Consider the following 27,611-nt stretch of genomic DNA (forward strand, 5'->3'; position numbering starts at 1 on the left):
AGCTGCTGGGTTGATCCTTTTTTTTTGAACAAGAACCTACGTTTGACACAGAAGCTCTTTCCGTCTATCGCTAACAATTCAGATTTGTCATGCCTGTTACGGTGCAAGTTTGTCCAAATAAGGAAGATAAGTTTTGTTTGGTCCCACCTATTTTTTTTTTAAAACAGATCCAGTAACGGTACGTAGAATTACGGCGTGCAATCTGTTGCCTGCAGTAGTGAATGGGTGGGGAAAGTAAAATCAAAGTTATAAATTTGCATTTAAAATAAACCCTCGCAGAGAGTGAAACAAAAGGTGCATTGTGGGGTTTTTGCATTGCTTTGTCGTTGCCATTGATTTGCATGCCATTGTGAATAAGCCGTGCGCCGTTTGTTGTGGCTGTGATTGACGTGTTGTGGCGGCAGCGGCGGCGGCGCGCGAGCGCTCCCTGGTCGTGGCCCGGGCTCCGTGACCTGCCGGCGCGCAATTCACTCAACGTTTTCCCCTTTAAATCGGAAGATCGGCGGGAGCTGCCGTCAGTCCCCCCTTTTTTTTTTCGGTGCTTGTTCACCGGCGAATGTCTGGCTGGTAGGGCGGCGCGGTTGGACCGGGTGAGTTTACGCCGCTGATATCTTTTACCAAACGCCTTTATTTTATTTTTTGCGCTGCACCCCACGTTTAGGCCTCAGTCAGGCCTCGGTGTCACTCAGGCCGGGAGGCGGGGTTAGGCTCCAAATGACCCAGTGCTTGGACCAAAGAGACGCGCTCCAGACTTTTTGTTTATTGTTCCAGTTCGTTTTCTCCCGCTCTCCGAATTTTGTACTTACCTTTTTTTTTTCCTCTCCCTTAAAAAGACATGAACGTTAATTGGTGACAATAGACGAGATTGAACCAACTCTTACACTAAATTCTTGCGCTATAGCTGAGAAAGTCTCCCCTGAAAAATAAAGATCCTCAACCTGGTGTATCCGGGATCCACTGCTCACTCCGAGGACGCTCATTCCGACAAAACTTGGTCTCTGTCAGTCATCGAAAACTGACTGCAGAAAATGAGATGATATTTTGTCTTGTCTTAAATGTTGAAGGACCAACGAACGAACACAAAAATTGTAATTATCGCATAATTGCATTAGAAATAACCCAGTTCGAAACCATTATTGGTTGAGGAAAAAAGATTTGAAGTTGGGTCAATACAGCCTTTGTTTTGCAAGGACTCGGGCAATTTTACAATAGGAAAATGGCTGTATCTTATACCATGGTGTATGTGGGAGTAAGCTACGCGGATGTTCTTTTAATGTGTGAGTTTTGATTATTCTCATAGCTTGTGACCTGCAAATGCATTGTTTTAAGAACTTTCGATACCGTTGTGTGTTGAGCATGGTCAAGAAGCTGAGGTAGGGTGATGTGGGACAAAGGGAACTGCATAGAATACCATGGATGCCTGAGTGTGATTTCACTGCTGCTGTTGATTAGTGTATGTTTATTGATTACTGTGTGCTAATATTACACTGAAAGACTTACGATTGTAAGTTTATTATGAAATAATATATGGTTGACTATTTGGCCAATGTAGATATAATGGAAAGATAACGTGGAGTACCCTGCCAACAATTCAGTTGAACTGTTACATTGACTACTGAGTTAAATGCTGTATTAGACACGTCGTTAATTTTGTACTTTTTAAAAAAGTACTTTTGTGTTGTAGATATTATTATGATGTAGATCAGAGGATAATAAAAGTGATTATGACCTAGGGTCTGATGATATGCACATGTTGCCATCTGTATATTTAGCTCCTAAACTACAATATTGTTTGGCAATGGATTATTGGGATATAAACTACAAAAATTTGATGTAAAGATGCAAAATGTTGTGATCAATAATGCAATATTAGGCCCCTACCCTGCACTGATTTACTTCTATTTGTGGAATTATTTTTAAATGTTTATATATTCTAAGTGTAAAGCCAGTATGAGGACATGGATGCATATAAACACTGAATACTCTGGCCTTTTAAAACAATTTCAGCCCCTTTGCTGTTATTTGAGTTTGTAATAAGAGCACTCAGGATGACATTGCTACTGTTTACATGACTGATTTTTATGTCTTTGTGGCATTCTGTGAATACAATTTACATGATGTGGAGATGCCGGTGATGGACTGGGGTGGACAAGTGTAAGGAATCTTACAACACCAGGTTATAGTCCAACAATTTTATTTTAAAATCACAAGCTTTCGGAGATTATCTCCTTCGTCAGGTGAGTAGTGAATGCACTACTCACCTGACGAAGGAGATAATCTCCGAAAGCTTGTGATTTTAAAATAAAATTGTTGGACTATAACCTGGTGTTGTAAGATTCCTTACAATTTACATAACACAGATAGCAGGAACTGCCTTTATAATTCTGAAAATTCATATTAATTTATATTCAAAATTACCCAAAGCTCTATAATGTTGTTCCAAGAGCACATGCAAAACCAAAATCATCTGGTGAAAGGTTTGAATGCAAGTAATCTGGATTGTTTACATTTCACTGGATGCAAATTAATCATATTTTGCACCTGTCAAATTTGTTGTCTAAATGTTGTACAGAGTAGAAAAAGAAAAATAGCTAAGATTATGCTTAAATACAGAAAACATCCAAACTACATGTTCTATAGCTAGACCTAAGTACTGGTATGTAAATAAATCACATGGACGATGCAGATGACAGATATGGCTGTGGTTTATGAAAGTGAAACTATTCCGAGTCATAAACTCAAACAATCATGCACACGATTTATGTTGTATAAGATAGAATTACATAGAATGCACAGCACAGAAACGGGCCATTTGGCCCAACTGGTTTATGCTCCACATTAGCTTTCTCTTACCCCTCTTCATCTAACCCTGTCAACATAACCTTCTATTTCTTTCTCCCTTACTTGTTTATCCAGCTTCCCCTTAAATGCACCTATGCTATTCACCTCAACTACTTTTTGTGGTAGAGAGTTCCACATTCTAACCACTCTCTGGGTAAAGAAGTTTTTCCTGAATTCCCTATTGGATTTATTAGTGACTACCTTGTAGTTATAGCCTGTAGTTTTGGTCTCCCCCAGAAGTGGAAACATCTTCTCTGTCTACCTTATCAAACCCTTTCATAATTTTAAAGACCTCTATCAGGTCACCCCTCAGCCTTCTCTTTTCTAGAGAAAAGAACTCCAGCATGTTCAGTCTTTACTGATGGGCATAACCTCTCAGTTCTGGCATCATCCTTGTAAATCTTTTTTGCACCTTCTCCGGTGCCTAAACATTCTGTATTTAGTTTTTTTTAAAAACTTATTTGCTGGATCACCACTGTTGGTGTATTCCTCAAACAGTATTCAGATGATTGAACAATACCTTTTTGAAATAAGCTTTCTGGTCCTCCCCAGCTGCACTCAGCATCTAATGCTTACTCTAAAGATTGCTAAGGAAGAATGAACCTTCAGAACTACACCTTATCAGACATCTCATAAGAGACTAATGGATGCCATTACAAATTAATAGTCATATTGAGGGCTTCCCTCTAGTACCAGATGCAAATGGCTTAACCTTTTGTTTTTGTGTTTTGTCATTTTGACTCAGATGAAACTCCTGCCCTGAGATTGCTTTGTGATGCATGCATTTTTTTTAATTAAAAAAATGGATTTCCATGTACAGTTCCTGCTCTTCACTTGCCTTCCTCTAGAATCTTATGGTGCAGATGCATATAGCTTGTGCATTCTATGTTTAGTTGACGAGGTTTCCACTGAAGTATTGACTGTTGTGATCTAACTCCTTGCAAGTTTATCAAGAAATAGTTTATAGCTGTTAACTGGGAAATTCAATGGCCTTCCTGTATATGTGATGATCATGTGTATTGGCTCTTCATGAGCTTCCCAGAAGATTTTCTGCATGTAGACAAATCCAGATTTGAAGAGCAGTGAGGCTGGTTGACTGTACTCTTCAGACAGTGAATTCAGAATCAATGCAGAATTGTTGAAACACAAGGTAGACATTTGGAGGCTGATATCGTGTGTCAGAGGTCTGTTATGAGGAAAGACTGGAGAAACTTGGACTTTTCAGCCTTGACATTAGATGCTTGAAAGTTGATCTTCTAGAGGTATGTAAGATAGTAAATTGTATGGAAAAGGAAAATTTAGAAAACAAAACTAAATTATGAGAGTAGAACAAGGAGCCACAGGTTCAAGCTAGTAAAAGACAATTTAGGATAGATATCAGAAAATTCTTCTTCACACAAAAAGTGATCAATACATGGAACCAATTGGATACTGCAATAGGGTGACTTTAGCGTCATTCTAGAGGTGAACCAAGATGGTTGAAATGCCTTCCTCATCTGTAATTACTGATGAACTGTTTAAAATATTGCATGTACTTCATGAAAGTCTCTGTGGACTTCTGTGATGTCCTGCCTATATTACTGAAGAAGGTTAAAAGGAAGGAACAAGTAGAAATTTTTTTATTAACCACTGCTGTTACCCAAAGCTTGGCTAATTACTTTGAAAGAAATGAGCTTCTTGACAATTTTTGATGATCGGAGTGGATTTGCTGAAATCATATAGCCAGTATAACTCTGCCTCTTAGTGCATAATTTGCCTTGTGTACAAATGCACCTGGTATATATATTTATATTGTACATATATGATAAATTTGTAGAAAAATAAGCTGCAAGTTCTCATATCTGATTTAATGCATTGTTGCCATATGAGGCTTAAATTTATTTAACAAAAGTTATATGTGGAGAAGTATTAGCCTACCCTAAATTTTGATCATTACTAAAGCCTCATTTCTGTAGAAAGATCACTGATCAAGCAGCTCTCTAGTGGGTGAAATTTTATTTAATATTACAGGACACATACATAAACTTGTGTAGATTATTTGGAAATGTTGACATTGTTCCTCTGCATCACACATCAAGTAGATAAGTTCTCACTAACACAAAAATCAACTGAACCAACTTAAACTCCCAAAGAAAGTTGAAACTAGAGATGGTGGCACAGCCCATTTGAGTCAAATATGGGATGTGGCATGGAACTGGTTTTGTTGTTTGGATGTTGAAGTATTGCATGAGAGATTATTTTACAACTAACGACAGTGGGTATCAAGCATAAGACATGGCTGTGGATCAGTAACTGGCTAGCAGGAAGATAACAGAGACTAGTTATAAGGGAAGGTTGATCACAACATGAGGCAGGATTGAGTGGGGTACCCCAGGGATCTGTACTTAGATCCTTCCTGTTCCACAAATGATCTGGAATCACAGTCTCAATGCGATGTAGTTTAATTTTGTGGGTGACACAAAGATAAGGACTGTGACTTAGGGGAGGCAGCCAAGGTCTTGGAGAAGAGCTTGACATGGTCTGGTTGGTATCAAATGACATTCAATATAAACAGATATGCCCACCTACTGTTTAGGTGGGTTAGAACTTGCCACAGGGAAGTTGAAAGAAACTTGGGGGTATTTATTATTTTGTGTGTGGTGACCGTAATCAAAGCAAATAACATGCTGTGTGATATTGCTAAATCAGCTGAGTTCAAATTCATGCTAAAGCTGGACCATGTCCTGGTTAGGCTGCACCTGAATATTGCATAAAGCTCTGGTTGCTGCAACATAAGGCTATCCATATCCAAGAGGCAGTGCAGAGTGCATCAGTGAGGCTGACCTCAACTATCCAAGTGAAAAGCTATGTGAAATACTTGATAAGCTAAAGCTGTTTAGCTTTGAAAAGAGATGTCTGAGGGGAATCTTGTACAGGTATACAAGATAGTTAATGAGGTCCAAAAATTAATGCTGGATGAAAGTTTTTGATATAGCAGGGCAAATCTAGCAGATTTCAAGAAGGTTTTTCTTTGCACAAATGGTGATTCAACAGCTGGAGCAGGTTACAAAGAATGGTGGTTAAGGCCAGAACACTGGACTTATTTGAGAAACAAATGCTGTAATGGGAAAAATGGTAAAGTTGATATTCTGAAAGGATGAAATCAAATAAGCTGAAGTGTCTTGTGATCGGTGAGAAACATTCAGATTCTAGGCCAGAGGTTAAGGACAGTTGGGATCAGGGTGTCCAATCAGATTCTTGGCTGGGGTTTGATAGGTGGCCTGGGAAGATGTCATGGATATTTGCTCAAAAAAAAAACAAATTTAAGCTACATTCTTTATAAACAATTAGATATCTAGCAGTGATTTGTAGTTACCTATTAAGGGATTGAGATGGCATCATAAACCACAAGAGTGAAGCTTCATTGGGTTATTAATGTCATATCAACCCCAAGAGGTATTAGTGCATTGTAACACACTCCATATGTACTTAGCAATACATACAAGCATAAAAATTTCTTCACATCTACATTTTTCCCTGGGAGTAGGGGGGATTGTTGTTATATATTCTTGTATTCAAATTGTGGGATTTCAAATGAATGGACAGAATATAGAGATGTGATAACTGAACTTTGTATACTAAAACAGACATCTCAACAAAAAACTTAATGAAGCCCATTTAGCTTGTCCCAGAGACACAACTGGGCTGCTGTAATCATTTTGTAGAAGTAGCTGTGGGGAAGTTTGAGTACAGTTTATCCTAATCATCCCTAGTACAAATGAAATTGTTCTAACTGAATAGAGAAGGCTACCTCTAGCAGTATTGAAAGGAGTGGCATTAGAGGAAAGAGAAACTGAAAATAAAACTGAAAGGAAAAAATGAAAGAGGAAATAAGATCAAAATGTGGAGCAAAGATACAAGCAGTTAAATTTTAAAAATATGGACACAAAGCTCAACTGTTGGTTAGGAGAGTGGGAACCAATAAAGAATGGAGAGGAAGTAAATGTCAACTAAAGTACTGAAATGAAAATAGGGTGGAAAAAAAGCAGTAGTAATGAACCGTTAATAGAACTGGGCAGTAACGACATTGTGAAGGGGTTCAGGACAATGTCCATTAACATGGTTTCAATGCAATGTTGGTTGTATCATCCACATGTAAACTTGATGCCAATGCTAGTTTCATTGTATGTAGCATGCTGTAACATGTTTATTGTTAGTGTGCTTGATTTCCTAGAAGTAAAGTAAATTGAACTTTTGGTGCTGCAAGATAGTTTTTTTTTGACATTCTGTGTGATGCACACCACAAAATTAAATGTTCATAATATGGTTAATCTACATCCTAGCATTGGCTGAATTGTCATCTTGTCTCAGTTGAAAGTTGATTTAAAGGATTGAGGGACTAGGCTCTCCCAGTCCAGGCGAGTTGATATCGTGGGACATAATCATTACTGAGAAGAAACCTAAGGAGAATGTCCCCTCTTTTCAGTGGCCTTCTGCAGGAAGGACAAGAGCAAAATTTGAATTCCTAATCCTTGAGTGCATAACATTTGGAAGACCCATGAGTCCTTGCATCCGATTGTTTGAAAATGCCATTGTACTAAAATAGTATGGCTCTTTTACAGCTTTCATATATGTTCCAAATGGCTGTGCAAAATGCAGTTGTTTTTTTAAAATTTTGGGATTTATGAACTGGATCTAGTGGGTGATTTTGTTTTTCTGGGTAGGCTTGAATCTCTCAAAATTATTTTGTAAATGTATAAGACAAATATAGGTGTCAGCCTTGCCTCAGTGGTAGTGAGTGCTCTTGTATCTGGATCAGAAATTTGTGGGTTCATGCCCCACTCCAGGGACTTGACCACATAATCTAGGCTGACCCTTCAGTACTGAGTACTTCAAAATATGTAGTGGACTGTGAAGTGCTTCTAAGGTCATGAAAAGCACTATATAAAAGCAAGTTAGTTTTCTCGCTTTCCGTTCTCTAATTCTATTCTATTTCCTCCTTTCCAAGTTTTATTATAAAAAGTAAAAATAGGCCAGTTTGGCCTTTTTTAAAAGTAGTCCTAAAATGATGGGAAGAAAGAACTTGCATTTATATAAGCACCTTATGTCAATGCGACATTCCAAAGCACTTCACAACCAGTGGATTTTGAACTGCAGTCATTGTTGTTACATAGGCAAATGTAGCAACCAATTTACGCATAGCAAGGTCCCACAAATAATGAATGAAGGAATGTCCAGATAGTCTTTTTTGGTGGTGTTTGTTGAAGGAATGTTGATCTGGAGAAATCCCTCCTCTGAATAATTCTATGGGATCTCTCTCATCCACCCGAGGAGACAGATGGGAGCTTGGTTATCATCGAGACTGCAATAATTTGAAAACCACATCATTTTTTTTCCTTAAATCACATGAAATACATTGTACTGATATTTCTTGGTAATCAATTTGCGTCTGAATATATAAGTTCTCCAGATTTTAATTTTTTTCTTTTTCCACTGTTTTACAAAATGTCAAAGTATGTTTTGACTGGTTCTGTTTTTTCCTTGGGTTTGGCCTTGTGGTATGTATAGTTTCCTAAGTATTTTTTTAAAGTTTGTGGTTTATCTACAAGTCTTTCTTTATTGGTTTTTAAATTTTTATTCCCATTGTATCATGTGGTTGTGCAGGACTTCTGATTTAAGATGTGGGTTTGCATCTTTTAGACTTGCATTATGAGTTACCAATGTCTGTCTCACTTTTTTGTTCAACACTTGGTGTTTGCCTGTACGGTGGCAAAAGGTTCAATTTTGTTGATGCTGAGACAAACTGGGAAAATTTGCAAGGGAGAGAGAGGAAGCATTGATCATTTAACTGAGCCTGAAAACCATGGCTATTCAACTGTGGGAATGCCACTCCCTTTATGTACTGTAGTTCTAAATTGAGGCAGCTCTTATTTTTTTAAAAATGATCTTGAACAAAAGACTGCAAGTTGTTTAAGTACATTGTCCATCTGTTGTGTTGGTGTGCCAGTGACTTTTATCAGATGGTCCAATTGTCCAGTGATTCTTCAATCTTAATTATGAACCTTTTTGAGGGGGGGTGGTGGACGGTACATTTTGTCTGTATCCATATAGGCCTTTTTAGGTATAAGAATACATTTTATTGTAATTAGGTTCAGCACTTGATATACAGCTCTTTGATTGCATTATCTTTTTTTCAACTCTCAAAATTAAGACCCTAAGGATAACAATCTTCACTTGTTTTCTTTAGCCTCAAACTATTTGCAAATGGCTTTATATCTCATAAAATTGGAACCGTAATCACCTTGTACCATCAAATTTAGACATAGGTACGGTAGCATAGTGGTTATGTTACTGGGCTAGTAATCCAGAGGCCTGGACTAAAATCCAGAGTCATGAGTTCAAATCCCGCCACGGCAGCTGGCGAATTTAAATTCAATTAATTAATTAAATTCAATTAATTAAATAAAAATCTGGAATTAAAATACTAGTATCAGTAATGATGGCCATGAAACTACCGGATTGTCGTAAAAACCCATCTGGTTCACTAATGTCCTTACCCGGTCTGGCCTATATGTGACTCCAGACCCACAGCAATGTGGTTGATTCTTAATTGCCCTCTGAAATGGCCTAGCAAGCCACTCAGTTGTAAAATCTCGCTACGAAAAGTCATAAGAATAAAACCGGACGGACCACCCGGCATCGGACCACTAGGCACCGGACACGACAACGGCAAAACACCAAGCCCAGTCGACCCTGCAAGGTCCTCCTTACTAACATCTGGGGACTTGTGCCAAAATTGGGAGAGCTGTCCCACAGACTAGTCAAGCAACAGCTTGACATAGCCATACTCACAGAATCATATCTTTCAGCCAACGTCCCAGACTCTTCCATCACCATCCCTGGGTATGTCCTGACCCACCGACAGGACAGACCCACCAGAGGTGGCGGTACAGTGATATACAGTCAGGAGGGAGTGGCCCTGGGAGTCCTCAACATTGACTCTGGACCCCATGAAATCTCATGGCATCAGGTCAAACATGGGCAAGGAAACCTCCTGCTGATTACCACCTACCGTCCTCCCTCAGCTGATGAATCAGTCCTCCTCCATGTTGAACACCACTTGGAGGAAGCACTGAGGGTAGCAAGGGCACAAAATGTACTCTGGGTGGGGGACTTCAATGTCCATCACCAAGAGTGGCTCGGTAGCACCACTACTGACCGAGCTGGCCGAGTCCTGAAGGACATAGCTGCGAGACTGGGCCTGCGGCAGGTGGTGAGCGAACCAACACGAGGGAAAAACTTACTTGACCTCGTCCTCACCAATCTACCTGTCGCAAATGCATCTGTCCATGACAGTATTGGTAGGAGTGACCACCGCACAGTCCTCGTGGAGATGAAATCCCGTCTTCGCACTGAGGACACCATCCAACGTGTTGTGTGGCACTACCACCGTGCTAAATGGGATAGATTCAGAACAGATCTAGCAGCTCAAAACTGGGCATCCATGAGGCGCTGTGGGCCATCAGCAGCAGCAGAATTGTATTCCAGCACAATCTGTAACCTCATGGCCCGGCATATTCCTCACTCTGCCATTACCAACAAGCCAGGGGATCAACCCTGGTTCAATGAGGAGTGTAGAAGAGCATGCCAGGAGCAGCACCAGGCGTACCTAAAAATGAGGTGCCAACCTGGTGAAGCTACAACTCAGGACAACATGCATGCTAAACAGCGGAAGCAACATGCTATAGACAGAGCTAAGCGATTCCACAACCAATGGATCAGATCAAAGCTCTGCAGTCCTGCCACATCCAGTCGTGAATGGTGATAGACAATTAAACAACTAACTGGAGGAGGAGGCTCTGCAAACATCCCCATTCTCAATGATGGCGGAGTACAGCACGTGAGTGCAAAAGACAAGGCTGAAGTGTTTGCAACCATCTTCAGCCAGAAGTGCCGAGTGGATAATCCATCTCAGCCTCCTCCCGATATCCCCACCATCACGGAAGCCAGTCTTCGGCCAATTCGATTCACTCTACGTGATATCAAGAAACGGCTGAGTGCACTGGATACAGCAAAGGCTATGGGCCCCGACAACATCCCAGCTGTAGTGCTGATGACTTGTGCTCCAGAACTAGCTGCGCCTCTTGCCAAGCTGTTCCAGTACAGCTACAACACTGGCATCCACCCGACAATGTGGAAAATTGCCCAGGTATGTCCTGTCCACAAAAAGCAGGACAAATCCAATCCGGCCAATTACCGCCCCATCAGTCTACTCAATCATCAGCAAAGTGATGGAAGGTGTCGTCGACAGTGCTATCAAGCGGCACTTACTCACCAATAACCTGCTCACCGATGCTCAGTTTGGGTTCCGCCAGGACCACTCGGCTCCAGACCTCATTACAGCCTTGGTCCAAACATGGACAAAAGAGCTGAATTCCAGAGGTGAGGTGAGAGTGACTGCCCTTGACATCAAGGCAGCATTTGACCGAGTGTGGCACCAAGGAGCCCGAGTAAAATTGAAGTCAATGGGAATCAGGGGGAAAACTCTCCAGTGGCTGGAGTCATACCTAGCACAAAGGAAGATGGTAGTGGTTGTTGGAGGCCAAGCATCTCAGCCCCAGGGCATTGCTGCAGGAGTTCCTCAGGGCAGTGTCCTAGGCCCAACCATCTTCAGCTGCTTCATCAATGACCTTCCATCCATCATAAGGTCAGAAATGGGGATGTTCGCTGATGACTGCACAGTGTTCAGTTCCATTCGCAACCCCTCAGATAATGAAGCAGTCCGAGCCCGCATGCAGCAAGACCTGGACAACATCCAGGCTTGGGCTGATAAGTGGCAAGTAACATTCGCGCCAGATAAGTGCCAGGCAATGACCATCTCCAACAAGAGAGAGTCTAACCACCTCCCCACGACATTCAACGGCATTACCATCACCGAATCCCCCACCATCAACATCCTGGGGGTCACCATTGACCAGAAACTTAACTGGACCAGCCATATAAATACTGTGGCTACGAGAGCAGGTCAGAGGCTGGGTATTCTGCGGCGAGTGACTCACCTCCTGACTCCCCAAAGCCTTTCCACCATCTACAAGGCACAAGTCAGGAGTGTGATGGAATACTCTCCACTTGCCTGGATGAGTGCAGCTCCAACAACACTCAAGAAGCTCGACACCATCCAAGATAAAGCAGCCCACTTGATTGGCACCCCATCCACCACCCTAAACATTCACTCCCTTCACCACCGGCGCACTGTGGCTGCAGTGTGCACCATCCACAGGATGCACTGCAGCAACTCGCCAAGGCTTCTTCGATAGCACCTCCCAAACCCGCGACCTCTACCACCTAGAAGGACAAGGGCAGCAGGCGCATGGGAACAACACCACCTGCACGTTCCCCTCCAAGTCACACACCATCCCGACTTGGAAATATATCGCCGTTCCTTCATTGTCGCTGGGTCAAAATCCTGGAACTCCCTTCCTAACAGCACTGTGGGAGAACCGTCACCACACGGACTGCAGCGGTTCAAGGCGGCGGCTCACCACCACCTTCTCGAGGGCAATTAGGGATGGGCAATAAATGCCGGCCTTGCCAGCGACGCCCACATCCCGTGAACGAATAAAAAAAATAAATAAATAAAACTATGAATGAGTAATCAATGTGGATAGATAAAAGTCAAGTTACCTACTCAGCAAGCATGGTTGGCTTCTGGTTTCTTTTCAATATAGCCCGAGTTCCACCATGACTTGTTTCTGACAGTGGCTAACTTTAACTTGGTTATTCCCAAACATACTAATCACGAGCATTTGAATGTGTCTGAAAGTTTTCTTTCATTTGCGAACAGCAAGGACGTGTCATATTTCGAGATTCCTCCCCCGTATATGGAATGTGCCCGAAACATCAATTATCCTTAACTTCAACATGATTAGTAACAAGTGTAATGGTTAACTGAACTTCTACCTTTTTTTTGAAGTTTTAATTTTTTTACACATTTTTATGCAATCTGAAGAACTTTATCAGAATGCTAAATATTTTTGAGCCAAAACACTTGGACAAAGGAGACCCTTAATTTTTTTTAATTGAATGCTACTTAGTTTGCAGCCTATAAGGAAAACTGGTAAAATTGAATATAAATTGATAATGTAATTTAAAATCCCAAAGTATACTGTGATTTATTTTTGATGGGGTTCTGGCAGAAATTTTAAGAAACATAAACAAACTCTGACTGGACAAACCTGTATGAAATAATTGTCAGTGCAGTAGCTGAGTAATTCAAAGTACGTTGAACAGCACCAAGGACTGATCCCTGGGGCTGCAGCAGGTTCGCAGTAACAATCCTCCATTTTATATTTTGAAATGTTGTCTGTCTTTGCATTGAAGCTTTGCTAATCATTTAATCTAACTTGCTATTGGGGGAAAAGTTACACCGGTAGGTGGGGCACCCTGCCAAAGCAACATATACAATGTTAAAGTGCAGTATGTGCACGTATGGTTGGCTTGATATGTGCACTACCTAATGTGGAAGAACGCAGGAAGGTCTCTGGTTCGATCACTGGTTTGTGCTGAGTTAGATCATCTCCTTGGGACGTAATAGGAGCTGTATGCTAATGATGTCGATGCTCCAGGCTAGGGAGAAGAAAAGTCAGCTCAGGTTCCCGAGTCTGATTTAATATTCAATAACCACTGCTGGAAAATGGATGTACATGAATGTTCGATGATTGAACTGAGCTCCATGGTGATGCTCGTCGTCACGTAACCTGCCAATTACTTTGTCTGTCTATACGCGTAGATGATGAAGGACTACTTGTGCTAGGTACTGGAGGGCAGCTAGCACTTGTGGAGCCAGACCCCAGATGGTGCCTTCACAAGAGGAGGAGGGAAAATCGGATTGAATTTTTGAAGTTCAGTAACTTATTGTGGATTTTCTATCCATTTACAACCCAAGTTACACAAAAGGTGATGTAACACTCATGTTCTTTTATTCAATTACAGCAAGCCCCAGTACCAAAGGTAAACTTCAAAACTGAAAAAAGTGCCTTTCTCTGGCATGGCAGGGGGTAGAAGAGGGCCAAGTAGGACATCCTACTGCAGAACGCCACTCAACGAATCTGGATCATTAGGGGGCTCTAGCTATTCCACCAGCTCGCCCATTACAGGAGTACGATCAAGGACCAGGTAAAGAGCGCTCTAAAGGAGTGAAAATTAGTGATTGATTCCTGCAGTCTAACTAGCCTCTAATCTTGCTCCTTGTCCCTGTGAGACTGCGCTGTGGGAACTCCCGACGTGGGGAATCCCTGGCCCTGAGCCTTTTCACATTGATCATCTTGTAGGAACGGGCAGAGGGTCTGCCCCATCGGGCCATCCTGGAAACTAGGTCCCACAGACTGGATCCAATGAATCCAGCAGAACAGCTGATTAACTTTAGCCCCATTATCCTAGTCTAACAAAAGTAAACATGAAGCACCTGTCATCTGTTAAGCATTTCAATTGATTATCTGACACAATGCATTGTCTTCAGAAAAATACACAAATGAAACCCCTAAAAAGATGCAATTTGCAAAGGTTCAATTTTTTTGAGTAAAAAAAATGTTGCATTATTTACATTCTGCAGATGGTGGAGTGATATTAGCATTCACACTATTGGAGGCAGCAGGAATCCTATTTTATATGTAAAAAGAATGGTTGAAGAGGGGTGTGTTTCAGTGCTGTATGCACATGCATGAGGTTTTGGATTTCGGCCATGGTTTATTGAGTCACAGATCAAAGACATAGTGCTTCCCATAGGAAAGGAGGAAACGTACTCGGTATCTTGCTTGTGCACTTCCCTGTGGCTGGTGATCTGTTTCTTGCAACAGTGCAACAATTTTCCTACCTGCACACTTGCCCAGGGAGACTAACGGTAGAGAAGTAGTTCTGTAAAGTAGCACCAATGCAAACTGACATTTTTTGGGTGTAGCTAAAATTAGTTTAATGCAGTATTTATTAATATTTGGCAGCTTGGACACTGGTAGCATATTGATTTATCTCACTACCCTTTCACCTCTGAAACCTGGGGTTGATTCTGCTTGCATGAAAGGCTCCTCTGTATCGGTGTAAGGGCCCTACATGAAATGAATTTGAGCCGCCTAAATGAAGATCCATATGTCTACAATTCAGTCAATTGGAAGAGAACCCGTGACTGGTGTGGGAAAAGGAAAAATTCCCACTTGTGCCCTTTAATGTGGGGGGGGGGGGTGGGTGGAGAACAGGAGGTGTAGGATAGAGGGGGTTAAGAACATTGGGGCAAAATAGAGAGAATTTAACTCTAGCCAAACATTAGAATGTTTGATGCTGACAGTGGGTACCCAAAATGTGGTGTTTCATTCCCCAGCAAAGACAATACTCCACTTGATTAGCATTAAAATGTAACATAGCTAAAGTATTTTCCTTAATTGTTTGATTAATACAATGATCCTCTGCATCCCTCCCCAATACACAGATCACTTTGTTAAATATTTCTACTTTTAAAATTGCTTATAAACGAATGGGTTTCTGGACAGGTGATGATACTTGGTGGGGAAGAGTATTTAAATTAATTTAGTTTTACTTCAAGGAGTGAGGAAACATCATGTCTTGACCAGTGATTGTTTAAACAATCTTTATATTATCATGACATTAGCAACTGCAGTTTTTTTTTATTTTTGTCATTAGGAGTGGCTCAGGAACTGGCTTGACAAGCCCTCCCCTGGCAACGCAGACTGTGATCCCTCTGAAACACAGTAAGATTCCTGAACTACCTCTTGAGAAAAGCATTCTGTTCGAGCTTCACCTTCTCTTCTGCCACCTCATAGCTTTGTTCGTTCATTACATCAATATCTATAAAACAGTATGGTGGTATCCTCCAGCTCATCCACCTTCACTTACATCACTGGTGAGTATCAATTTATCACTCTTTGTGATCTACTGGGTGTGAGTTCTTTTGGTCAAAAGGTTTGATGGAACCCAACTTTCTCCTGGACTGGCTAAAATTCTAATCAAACCTAATGTTGATAAGTAAAGAGGGAATGTACCTATGTTCATGTGTACTGTACACTGAAATTCATGGCATTTTGATGATAAAATCTTATTTTCAACCATACTGTGAATCTGCATACTGAGGAATATGTAAAGTGTTGCCAACATCTGGGCTGCTGCTCCTATTGTGCTCTGGCAGTAGGAATTCTGGGCCAGGACCCAAGGGCATAAGAAAGCTTGAAACGAGCAAAGGCTATTCGCCATCAAGCTCACTTTTACAACAACCCATGCAAAATTGACTTAATCATAAACTTTTTCCCCATTGCCCTTCAAGTTCTCCGTACTTTTTTCTGAAAATACTTGTGAATCAAAATGCCTGAACAATCCTCAATTTTTTTTTTACCGGTGTTGATCCAGAATTTTTTCTTTAACTGTCTGTTGTACACGTCAGTAGTGTCTTTTCACAAAAAAAAATTGGACTTTCTGGCAGTTTCCGTTTGAAATGTTTTCATTTTCACTGCTGATTGTTTTGATAGAATCTGCTGCTCCCAGTACAAATGATGTTCAGGACCGCAGGCCAATTGATGGTGGTCCTGATGTTTTGGGTTTTATTAATTGAAAAATAAATCAGTGGTGTGGGGCAGGTGATCAAATGCACAAAACTCAAGTTCATCACTACACCATTTTGAGGGGTCTTTGTGTCTTCACATCCAACGCTTGGAGATGGTGTGAAAGCTAGTGGCTTCAATCAAATGAGCTGATGTTACAATATAGATTTTTAAATTCAGTTTCCTCTTACAGTTTTATAAAAATTCCTGTAAGCAGGCCTAATATCTCATGGGAATTCCCTCCCTGCTCATAGTTCTGAGGTCAGTTGAAGCATCCGCACTGCTGCCCTGGCTGACATTAAGGGAATCAAGGGATTTGGGGATAGGGCGGGAAAGTGGAGTTGAGATAGAAGATCAGCCATGATCTTATTGAATGGTAGAGCAGGCTCGAGGGGCCGTATGGCCAACTCCTGCTCCTAATTCTTATTAGTTAAGATCATTTAACTCGGCACTGTCTAGGGAATTGCACCCAGGATCTTCCTGTTTTGTAAGGCTAGGACTTTTTCTGAGCAACGGGACTGCCCTACAACTTAAAGAGCACACAGTAGCATAGGAAACAGAATTATGATTTGGCAATACTAGACTGTACAATATTCAATCAAAAATATTCTTAACACCACACACTTTTTTTATTTAAGCCTTTGATCTTCACTTCTTCATTGGAGAATTCAGTCAGTTTTGCCATGCAAAGTTTCTGGATAAACTGTTGCAGATGAAGGTTCCTTTTCTGAAAATCCTTATGTTGCAGTGCTTAGTTGATAACCAGTTGCTCCCTGGCCAAGATTCTGATATGAACTTCCCTCAATAGCCAAGGGCCAATAGTATGACTTTTAAATAAAATATTTACTTTTTGATATTGGGCATTCAGTCAAGCTTTGGCAATGTTGCTCACTGTCTAGGGTCATATATGAAGAGTGGACACTTGGATGAGGTACTGGAGGGTTACCATCATCTATTCATTCAGCATGAGAAACTGCTTTCAGGGAAGAACAACAAAGCGAGGAATTATGAGGAGAAAAGAATGTTGCCAACATTTAAGTTGTAAAAGTTCATGTATTTTTTTAAAAATTGGGGTTGGCTGGTAGTTAATGACTACTTAAGTAAGAACAATGTCGAGTCTTATGCTGGAGTCTTTCTTTAAAGAATGCATAGGAGGGTTTTGAGGAAATGTTCTAAAACTAGAGAAGCTTATCACTGTAATGTAAACTTGTGTGTGTGAAATTCTTCTTGCGGAATACAAAAATTTTGTTGGGTTGTGTAAAAATAAATTTGTTTACATTCTATAATATTTTCCATTAAGACATATCTCAATATTTAGGACTTTTAATGGCCAAGGAAGTACACTATTAAACTTGATGAAACACCTGTTTGCAGTTCTTTTGCATGATCTGAATTAACATGAAAGGAGACACAGCACCAGAAACTTGAGTTATGCTGAAGTACTTGTTTTCTCTCTCCATTATAGAATTTCCACCTGATTGACTACAATTTATTAGTCCTCACTATTATTATATTGGCACGTCGTCTTATAATTGCAGTTGTGAAAGAAGTAAGTTGCATTCAACTTTTATCTTAACTTTGAGTAATGTGTATTCTTCACATTTCCATAAGGGTTCATATTGTTCATTGCGTACAAAGTTTTTTTTTGTTCTGTTGAACATTGGTCCGGATTTTGCTGTGAACGGTGAAGGAACGTGCCTGTTGTTCGTTAGACTTGCATATGCCCTTGCCCTTGCCCATAGACTGAATTTTTGCATGGTAACTTCCTCTTACTTAGAGATCCAAAAATCATGGTTCCCTCTTCAGGGACCTGTGTGAAAAGGGCAAGCAACTGACCAATTAACCAATCAGATTGAAGCATGTTAATAAGCCATGCAGAGTCTGAACCAGGAAGTGTAAGTTAGAATAGTAAATTTAATGTCAAATCAGGTACAGAAAGCAAAATAGAGAGCGTAAGAAAGATTAAATTAAGAGACAGAGATAAAAGACAGAAAGAAAAAGTTTTGAAGAAAAATTAAATACATTTTTTAAAAGTCCAATGTTAAAATCTGAAGGAACGAGACTCCACACTTGTTAAAATTAATTTTCAGTGCTAGAGAGGTTGTTTGGCAGTTATTAAGATTTACTATGTCGTTAAAAGGGTACTTGCATCAGAATTGGCAAGCCCTAACTTTTGCTGGTGAGTTTAGTCCATATCTGCAACATCAGTGCAGGAATGTAACACTGTTTCATTTATTGGAATGGGGATCCAGCTGGCGAGATGAAGCTTATGGAGGAGCAATGTATCTCGTTCGGGAACTTTCAGATTTCCGCCTTTAACTGCGCACGTGCGGGCATCGGAAGTTGCTAACTGATTTGCACAGAAATAACAGTGAGCGCTGTTAGCCTTGACGTTATTTCACAGCAAAATCCGGCCCAATAAGTAGAATTTAAGAAATGTACTGAACTACAGTACAAAAAGTGTGCTTGATTATTTTTTAAAATACCATCATTAGGCAATGATGGGTGGCAGGGGTCTGGAACTCACTGCCTGAAAGGGTGGTAGAGGCACAAACCCTCAACTCATTTAAAAAGCACTTGGTCTGTAGCCCTGTAGGTTACGGCACTTCAAATGCACATCCAAGTGCTGGAGGTGGGATTAAGCTGGATAGCTCTTTTTCGGCTGGCATGGACATGATAGGCCGGATGGCCTCCTTCTGTGCCGTAACTGTCTATGATTCCATGTGGTTCAATGATGAGAACAATGTCCTTCAATCTCCTATTCAGCCCAGACGAATAAAATGAGGTCGAGCAGTCTCCATAGTCCAAGTAGGCAGCATAAACTGTACATAATTTGGCACAATCTGCTGTATACTGGAAACTTCACTTGGCCATGAGGATAGGTGATGTGGAAAATAGATATTCTAAAAATAAAAGTGCAGATTAAGATTTGTAGCATTTTAGCTAATTAAAGCAGAATACTAAGTAGTTTGCAGATTTAAATTGGTGCACATTTCTGGAAACTCGTCTAAAGTTATAATTTCAATAAAATTGTCATGATCAGTGGGTGAAAAGTACAGCCCAATGTGCCACTTTCCAATTTCATTTTGCTTCATTGCTTCTTTCTCTTACTTCTCAGGCCTCTCATGGTGGTAAAATCTCAGTACCACAGTCTGTCATTTTTGTGACCACTCGATTTGCAGTTCTGACTGGAACGGGATGGAGTCTGTGTCGATCACTCATTTACCTTTTTCGAACATACTCCTTTTTGAATTTATTGTTCCTGTGTTATCCGTAAGTTGCTGATTTCCAAAGATTTACTGTTTTTTTTTCTTTTTTTAAAAAAAGAGTAACCTTACTTTGTGTGATAGAACAGCAACTGGCATTCATATAGCACTCCTCATGCTGCAATGACGTCCTCGAGCAGTCAACAAATTGAAGTATGAAATGGACACCAAGCTGGAGGGAAAAAGAATAGGTACAATGGAGTTAAGGGGGTGAGGCCAAAAAGGGGTTGAAAAGAATAGTTGGACTTTTGTAAAATGCTAATACATCATGTTATAACATGATTGATTTTTGTTTTCATTTAACATGAATGAATTACATTTAATAGTTAAAATGCATGGGATATTTAAAAAATAGTAAGTATTGTGTAGTAATGCAAAATAGTGTTTTGTTTTCAAACACTTATTTAAAAATACAGCTGGAGAAGGGAAATAAATAAGACAGCGAGGTACTATTTCATTGAAATAGGAGTAATTGGTGTTAGTTGTCCAACAGTGGGTCATGTGTGCAATTGAATCTAAGAAGGAACTTGGATAATAGCCACCACATTAGGAATGTAATTCAAATGTTTTTGCCCGTAATGTGCTGGAATTCATTTACCTGTGTTTCAAGTTTATGGGATTCCACAAGTTAAAAGTTGTCACTGCTGTGTTTTGCCTGAAAATTAGTAGCATTTCGAGCTGCTTCAGTGCATATTAGATGCAGGTGGGCCAGAATGACATCTACAGTAATTATCGAATTTTCTCAGAAAAGGTATCCAGTTTTGACATTCTTGATCTGCATTCTTCTTTGATACCCAGATTTTTAATAGTGTTTTCACTAGACTTATTTAGCTTAATGGTAACAGTACATTCCCAAATACTCTTTTAATGTTGTGTGATACTCCTCAATCATGTCAAATTCTGCAGCAAATGACCAGACCTGTGTGTTTTTCCTGCCCCACTGTGAGTGCATAAGGGTTGCTGTCCTGGACCTAAGCACCTCTGCCTCCCTACCCATCTCCTCATTGCTTCGCCCTTATCTCCTTCTCTGTCTCTCGTGTCTGTGTCTCTCTCTCTCTCTCTCTCCTTTGCTCTGTCCAGTATTCCAGCCCACCACTATTCCTTTTCTCTGTTTACCATCTAAAGCTCTTATTCCCTACTGGACTGGCTCACAGCCTTCTACTGCCTTAATTTGACTATTATTCACCACACCTACCAATGCCATCAACTCTACTCCAGAAGGCACTCTCGTAGCCAAAATGCCCTATCTCACCTGAATAACTTCTGTTGGGATTGATCTTTCAAAATCTCTCCCGATCAAATTCTTGAGACTATTTACAAGTCTCCTCCTCATTCCACTCTTGTGCTTTCACCAGTTCCATTGCCCCCACCCCCTTCTGGGCTACTCTTCCCCTTCCATGTTGCCCTGCAAAATATTTGCATTCCACAGCCTCGTCTTGGAGCATATTGCTATTATGGGCTTGACTGAAACTTGGCTTAACACTGGCGACTCTTTTTCCATGACTTCCCCCCCATTCCTTGCATTGAGGCTGCTATGCAAAGCTTCATATTCCATCCTCCACTCAAGCTGCTGTAGTGATGGTGTGATGCTCATCTTGGGGTTACCCTCACTCCAGCCTAATTTTCCCCATTTCTTTCTCCATAATTAAATGTGAAGCTGTGGTGTTCATCAATACAAGATGGGTGCTTGTAACTTCAATGTTAACTATGAAGTTAAGAGGAATATTTTGAGCCTCGTGTGTTTTGCCATAATTGGTAGGACTACGGAAGAGCGTTTCCTCTGCTCACTATGATGTCGTGGGGCATGGGGTAGCAGACAGTGTTGGACATGATGAATCAGAGCAAGAGTCATTTCGTACTACTCCCTCACCTCCCAGTAACTAGTTTCTGAGAAGCATTGACAGAGTCGTGTTGCCTTGGAATAGGTTGTATTTTTTTTTTAATTACTGGGTTCTTCTATATTTGAACAGCTTTTAGGAAATGCACTGGATCACACACACACATGATTTTAAGTATATACTTAATTGATATGCTTCTGATCTACATATTTTGATCCAGGTACATACTCATGATACCATAATTAAAATGTCACAGGCCAGAAATTTTTATACCTAGGCTAGGTAATTACTCAATTGTAAAGTTTATACGGATGTTGTAACTTGGGGGAGGGGGTGGGCTGGGGGTGGAAATGGAGTAAAGAGGCCTCTGCATAAACGGATTTGCTGCTAAGAATTTTCATGATTAATTGACAAAGGATATAAGATGCTTATTGAATTTCCATTTTTGCAGGTTTGGAATGTACATACCTTTCTTTCGACTGAATTATGATCCAAAGAAGTCAAATCTCCCACCATCTGTGGCTAACATAGGCCCCAACGAGACAGGAACAGCTGTTGGAAGAAGCAAAGACTATTTAACCGTTTTAAAGGAAACATGGAAACATCATACTAATCAGATGTACAGCATAAACACAATGCCAACACATGCATGCTGCTTGTCTCCAGACTTGATAAGAAATGAGGTGGAACACTTGAAAATGGACTTTAATTGGCGCATGAAGGAAGTTCTGGTTAATGCAATGCTGAGTGCATATTACATAGCCTTTGTGCCTGTTTGGTTTATAAAGGTAAGTAATTAATAAATATAAAATTCAGTGGAATCATTTCTAAAGTTGCCTGGTAGGCATCCCTTCTGGACACATTGGTCTGCTCACAGTATTTGCAACCAGTGGTCCACAAGTTCTCTTGAAGACCAAAAGAAAATGGAAAATGAAGAGTAAAAAACCTTACGATCTTGGACTTACACACTTGTTTTCATTTTATGAAGTTAAGCTGCATTACTAACAGACAAGTCCATGTTGCTTATTGGTGTTTCATTGAGTAGCTTAGCCAACTTGTACCTCAGCCAAGTGGCCATTCTTGCTTTGTGAGCTCAGATAATGACTATTGGCAATGGGAGGGCGGGGATGGGAGAAAGAGGGATATCACAGCCCAGCCTTTCCTCACCTAATGTTCATTCATGTATACTGTTAGCAGGGACCAATGGATGGGAATCAGGAATGAAACCCTGGTACACTCCTCCCTTCCTTTCGCTTCCTTAGAGGCACTGAAGCTAGTTGCAGAACTCTTGCTTGCTATACTGGATGAGATCACCTTACTCAGCACAAACTAGAAATTAAACCTGAGACCTTCCTGCTCTATGACTCAACAACTGATTGCTTTAACCAGCTGAGTTATTCGGTGACTCTGGTTAAAATTAATGAGAAGAGTTGCTGATTGGCACTTATCAAAACTAAATAGTGACTACACATAATCTGTTAATAGTAAGTCGTCTTCACAGGCATTTGCACCACATGTATCAGAAGGTAGTTGACAAAATCCAGTATGGGCACCCTCTTTGGAACTCAAATTTCCTGCATTTTTTGATCTTTATGCCGCCTTCAGCCTGACAGAATTGAGCTCAGTCATAATGGTATTTAACTGCTGTTAATCAGTGGTTCATTTGCTGTTTAATTCTCTTGTGAACTGAGAAATCTTTTCAGTTTTCAAAAAATGTTTTTGTATTTAAATCCAATAATATAAAGCCTGATTGTAAGCTTCTAATGCTGACTATTATAATAGAATTAGATAAAAGTGCAGAAAAAATATTTCCTTAGTATTTGAGAAATGCAGTAAAATTTTCCCCAAAATCCAAATTAAATAACCTACTTCTAACCTGTTTCCTCTACAAAAAATGTAGAGGTACTTTGTCTTGCTACAGAACTGTAAGCCTCATTTAAAACATTTTCTTACTGTGTTAACATATTTGGAACTGGAAGGGAATATGTTTACAGATTAAATTGTCCTGTTTTACCTTGCGTCAATTCACACATATCTGAAAGCGCATCCTGTAAGAATTTTTAGCATTTCAAATATTTCTGTAGCTATGGCAGCAGCATGCAGGTTTAAATATAGACCGTTTATTTTTATTTTACAACTGCATCATAGAAAATACGTCCTATTGCGTACCACAGCTGCAAAAAATGATCTTACCTCTCCCTGGGGTGGGCAAGAAGCTATATTGATAGCAATTGCTGGGAGGAGGGGGAAGAATGAGGCATGCATGGGAAGAAAGCCCCTTTACTATTATTGGGTGGAGAGAAGAAGCACTGGTTTGTCTTGCAGCAAGCAACAACAACTTGCATTTGTATAATGACTAATGTAGGACAATGTCCCAAGGCAGAAGGAAAAAAATGGACACAACTAAAGGAGATAGTGGGAGGAGTGACCAAAAGTTTTGTCAGAGGTGCATTTTAAAGAGGGTCTTTACAGAGGAGAGGGAGGCAGAAGGGTTGAGAGAGGGTATTCCAGAGCTTAGGGCCTAGGCGACTGAAGGCTCGGCTGTCAATAGTGAGTGGGGGTGCGGGTTTTATGCTCAAATGGCCAGCATCTGGAATGGAAACTTTGGAGGGGTGGGGGTGTGGATTGTCGTGGTAGGGATGGTTGCAGAGAAGGAGTGGAGGAAAGCCATGGAGAGAATTAAACACAAGGATAAGAATTTTAAATTTGAAGCACTGGATTGGGAGGACAGGGTTATGAACAGAGCAGGACGTGATGCAGGATAGGAGTTGTGTAACAGAGTATTGGATGAACTGAAGTTTTTGAAGGTGTGAGATGGGAGGCTGGCTTGGAGAGCACTGGAATAATCGAATCTGGAGATTACAAAGGCAGGTACGAGGATTTCATGACATTGCTCTCATAACATAAAATGGATTTTACGTTATACAATATGTGATCCATAGATAAAGCTTGCAGAGCCATGGCATTGGAGGTGATTCAGTGGCAGCGTTTGCTTAAATGATTAACATTGCCACTTTTTGAAATACAATAACCGCAATGGATGAGAGGAAGCAGGAATGCATACCATTGGACTGGGAGCAGAGGAGGTCGGCAATGCCATTGTTGAGGGTTGGGGGGAAGTTGTGTGGAGCAGAGATTTTATGTACACAAGAGCAGGGACTGAGCAATAAAATACTTGGGAGAATGATACTGGTGACCCAGGACTACCTTTGAGGTTGAGGTGGGTACGGTTGGGAAGAAGTGAGACAAAAGAGCAGCAGCTAATACTGATGGAAAGAACTCCAGTGAGATTCGACTTGCCACCCCCCCACCATCCCCCGCGAATCATGTGGTTGGAACGAATCGGTCCGATTGCTAGAAGAAACCTAAGGACAGTGATTTTCGGAGACCAATTGTCACTCGAAGGCAGATTTGGCCATGAGGCCCTGGATTTGACGTTTCTAATAATATATTGATCAGGAATGACCTTTTTGTCTTTGTGGGTTGCTGAAGTGCATACCATGGGGCCTTGTGGGATATGTATAAAGTTTTAAATCCACCTTCTCATTATTGGCATGTATCTAAATTGCTGATGTAAACAGATCTTGGTGCTCTGATTTAGGATTTATCCACCAATGGACAACAGCTATTAACAAACCTGTAGGCCCACGAAATTCGAAAAGGATAAAACTTGTTAAGTAATAAATATAGGACAGAGTTGCCTCGGCTTTATGAGCCAGATTGCCTGGGCTTGGGAGCTGTATGTGGTCCACAGGCCATAGTTTGGATACCTCTGATACAGATACTCCAAATCAATTTCTGGGTAATGTCCATTCATGAATACGAATATTTCTGAACTTCAGCTTTATTCCTCATGCAAAAAGTAATGGTATGTAATGGGTATTAGTATATAATATTTAAGGATTTTGCTATAGGCAGAAGAATCTGTTCTTTTCAGTACTTTTATTGTATCTTATATATATTAAAATACTCTTATGCTTTTAATAGAGTACACAATATTACGACAAGAGGTGGTCATGTGAACTTTTTATCTTGGTTTGGGTCAGCACATGTGTAATACTAACGAGGCATCTTTTACCACCACGGTATTGTGACTTGCTACACAAGGCAGCAGCACATCTAGGTTGCTGGCAGAAAGTAGACCCTGCACTCTGCTCCAATGTGCTTCAGCATCCGTAAGTAACTTTTTTTTAACTCTGCCCTTTATAGTATTTTGTTTTTTTTTGCTTTGAGATATGAAGTACTGGATTTTACTCAGAGTCTTGGGCAGTTTCTTCAAGGGAACGTTGACCAGGGCTATACCTTGCTTTTTGCATTTAGAACTTTTTGCATTAAAAGTTATAAAATCTTCATTGTTGATCAGGGTGGATAAAAATTATATTGTCACTGTATTTATTATGGCCATGAACTCACATCCTTAACATCTTATTCAACATGATAAAGGGAGTTTTTGTCATACCTCTATGAAAATCCATTCCAATGGGAAAGAATAAAATTAATTCCTACTGTACTACCTCAATATGTACCTTTTTTGTAATTTTGTACATGAAATGGGAGCAGTTCAGCAAAAAAGTACATTACAAGAATTTTGGGGAGGGGCTGTATTCAATAACAAAACTATTTTGCAACCATTGAAACTGAATACTATGTGTTTTTGTACAAAGTTGTCACCGGGACAATGAAGTAGATCTGTAATGAAACTCAAGTTCCTACTGGTCACTATAGATCGGAGAAGATGCTTATTTTTGACTTTGAAAGTCTATTATAAAAAGAAGCATCAATAATATTTTTTTTTCCTTCTTCCCCAAGTTGGTCAGAAGAGTATATGTGGCCACAGGGAGTGTTAGTAAAACACAATAAGAATGTGTACAAAGCAATGGGAAATTACAATGTGGCAATCCCTTCAGATGTTTCACACTTCAGATTTTATGTAAGTATGAATAAACATTTTAAAAGGAAACTTTTACTATCAGTGTAAAAATAAAAATTATATTAAAAATAAAATTGTTATAAAGAATTCTTAACATTTGTTTTAAATGTGGAATATTGGTGACATTGGAACAAGTGGCTTGGAGAACTGCGGAACCTGACCCTGGGGATGACAATTAATCTTCCACATTTTATATCTAGTGGGCAATTTAAGACTTTGTTCTTTTTTTTTGTAATTACATTGTCTCAAAGTTGTGGGTCATAAATGTTCATGTGTAGCTGTGACTGGCGCATCACTTTATGGTAATGAGCAAGATCTGTCAAGGATCATGGTTAATGACTGTCTCTATGATAAGTTCAGAATTTAATGCTGTTGCCTTAAGATGAGTGTAGAAAATATTTTCCAAGCCAATGCCCTTGATGATGTCAATGCTTATTATTTAAACACATATATTGTTTTTCAACTATCGAAGGCCAAAATTAAAGAATGTCAAAATTGATTCTTTGGAATGTGCTTTAATATAAAAAGCAATATTTGTTGCTGATGATCTTCATTGGTGGTGGTGCATGTTTCAGCATCCCTTGCAGAGGCTGCAAGCTAGCTGCCTATGGCAGTACTGCTGTAGATCAGCTACTAAGAAATGCACGGGATGACTTGCTAATTTTGCCATGAGTTAATAAAGCATGCCAATAGCAAAAGTGATTTTAATTGAGTAACTAAAGTAAAGGTTACTATACATAATTTGTGCTAGCTTTAGACATGTTCTCTGATATTTGTTTTATCTCTCTGCAGTTTTTCTTCAATAAACCACTGAGGATCTTGAACATTCTTATCATTATAGAAGGAGTCGTCATACTCTATCAATTGTATTCGTTAATATGTTCAGAAAAGTGGCATCAAACAATATCTTTGGCATTGATTCTCTTTAGTAATTATTATGCCTTCTTTAAACTACTCAGAGACAGAATAGTCCTGGGTAAAGCATATTCATACTCTACAAGTGGAAATGCAGAGAGTAAAGTGAATTAAACTATTTTCTCTCTTCCCCCTCCCCCTGTCCAGTATCTGTTAAAATGATCAGAGCTTTGTATTTTTGTTACAATTGCTTTTTTTTTCATGTAACTTTCATTATTAAAATATTTTTATATCTCTGGAA

At 40.1% G+C, this 27,611-nt stretch overlaps 1 protein-coding gene and 1 long non-coding RNA gene across 5 annotated transcripts; one reads left to right on the plus strand and one right to left on the minus strand.

Moving 5' to 3' along the window:
• Positions 1-229: 229 nt before the first annotated feature.
• tmem39b (transmembrane protein 39B) lies at positions 230-27,611 on the plus strand. Of its 4 annotated transcripts, none has more exons than XM_068006633.1 (9): positions 230-294; positions 13,813-13,995; positions 15,511-15,730; positions 17,887-17,970; positions 19,540-19,694; positions 21,977-22,313; positions 25,513-25,700; positions 26,335-26,455; positions 27,248-27,611. In XM_068006633.1, exons 2-9 carry the CDS (start codon positions 13,868-13,870, stop codon positions 27,482-27,484), a joined length of 1,470 nt encoding a protein of 489 aa, XP_067862734.1. In that variant the 5' UTR covers positions 230-294; positions 13,813-13,867; the 3' UTR covers positions 27,485-27,611. The 4 variants fall into 4 exon arrangements, with proteins under 4 accessions (XP_067862734.1, XP_067862733.1, XP_067862737.1 ...); XM_068006632.1 differs by lacking the exon at positions 230-294 and adding an exon at positions 348-590; XM_068006636.1 differs by lacking the exon at positions 230-294 and adding an exon at positions 776-1,088.
• Positions 17,029-22,096, minus strand: LOC137342615 (uncharacterized). Its single transcript, XR_010967304.1, has 2 exons — positions 21,994-22,096; positions 17,029-19,859 (listed from the first exon to the last, which is right to left on the minus strand). It is a non-coding gene; the product is annotated as an uncharacterized lncRNA (long non-coding RNA).

The sequence above is a fragment of the Heptranchias perlo genome, chromosome 26 (assembly GCF_035084215.1).
Source record: "Heptranchias perlo isolate sHepPer1 chromosome 26, sHepPer1.hap1, whole genome shotgun sequence".
NCBI lineage: Eukaryota > Metazoa > Chordata > Chondrichthyes > Hexanchiformes > Hexanchidae > Heptranchias > Heptranchias perlo.

Excerpts from the sequence above, each read along its gene's own strand:
- tmem39b (XM_068006633.1), top strand. The coding sequence starts at position 13,868 with ATGGCAGGGGGTAGAAGAGGGCCAAGTAGGACATCCTACTGCAGAACG. Across the intron at positions 19,695-21,976 it reads TTATTGTTCCTGTGTTATCC|GTTTGGAATGTACATACCTT; the intron begins GTAAGTTGCTGA and ends CCATTTTTGCAG. Across the intron at positions 22,314-25,512 it reads TGCCTGTTTGGTTTATAAAG|AGTACACAATATTACGACAA; the intron begins GTAAGTAATTAA and ends TGCTTTTAATAG.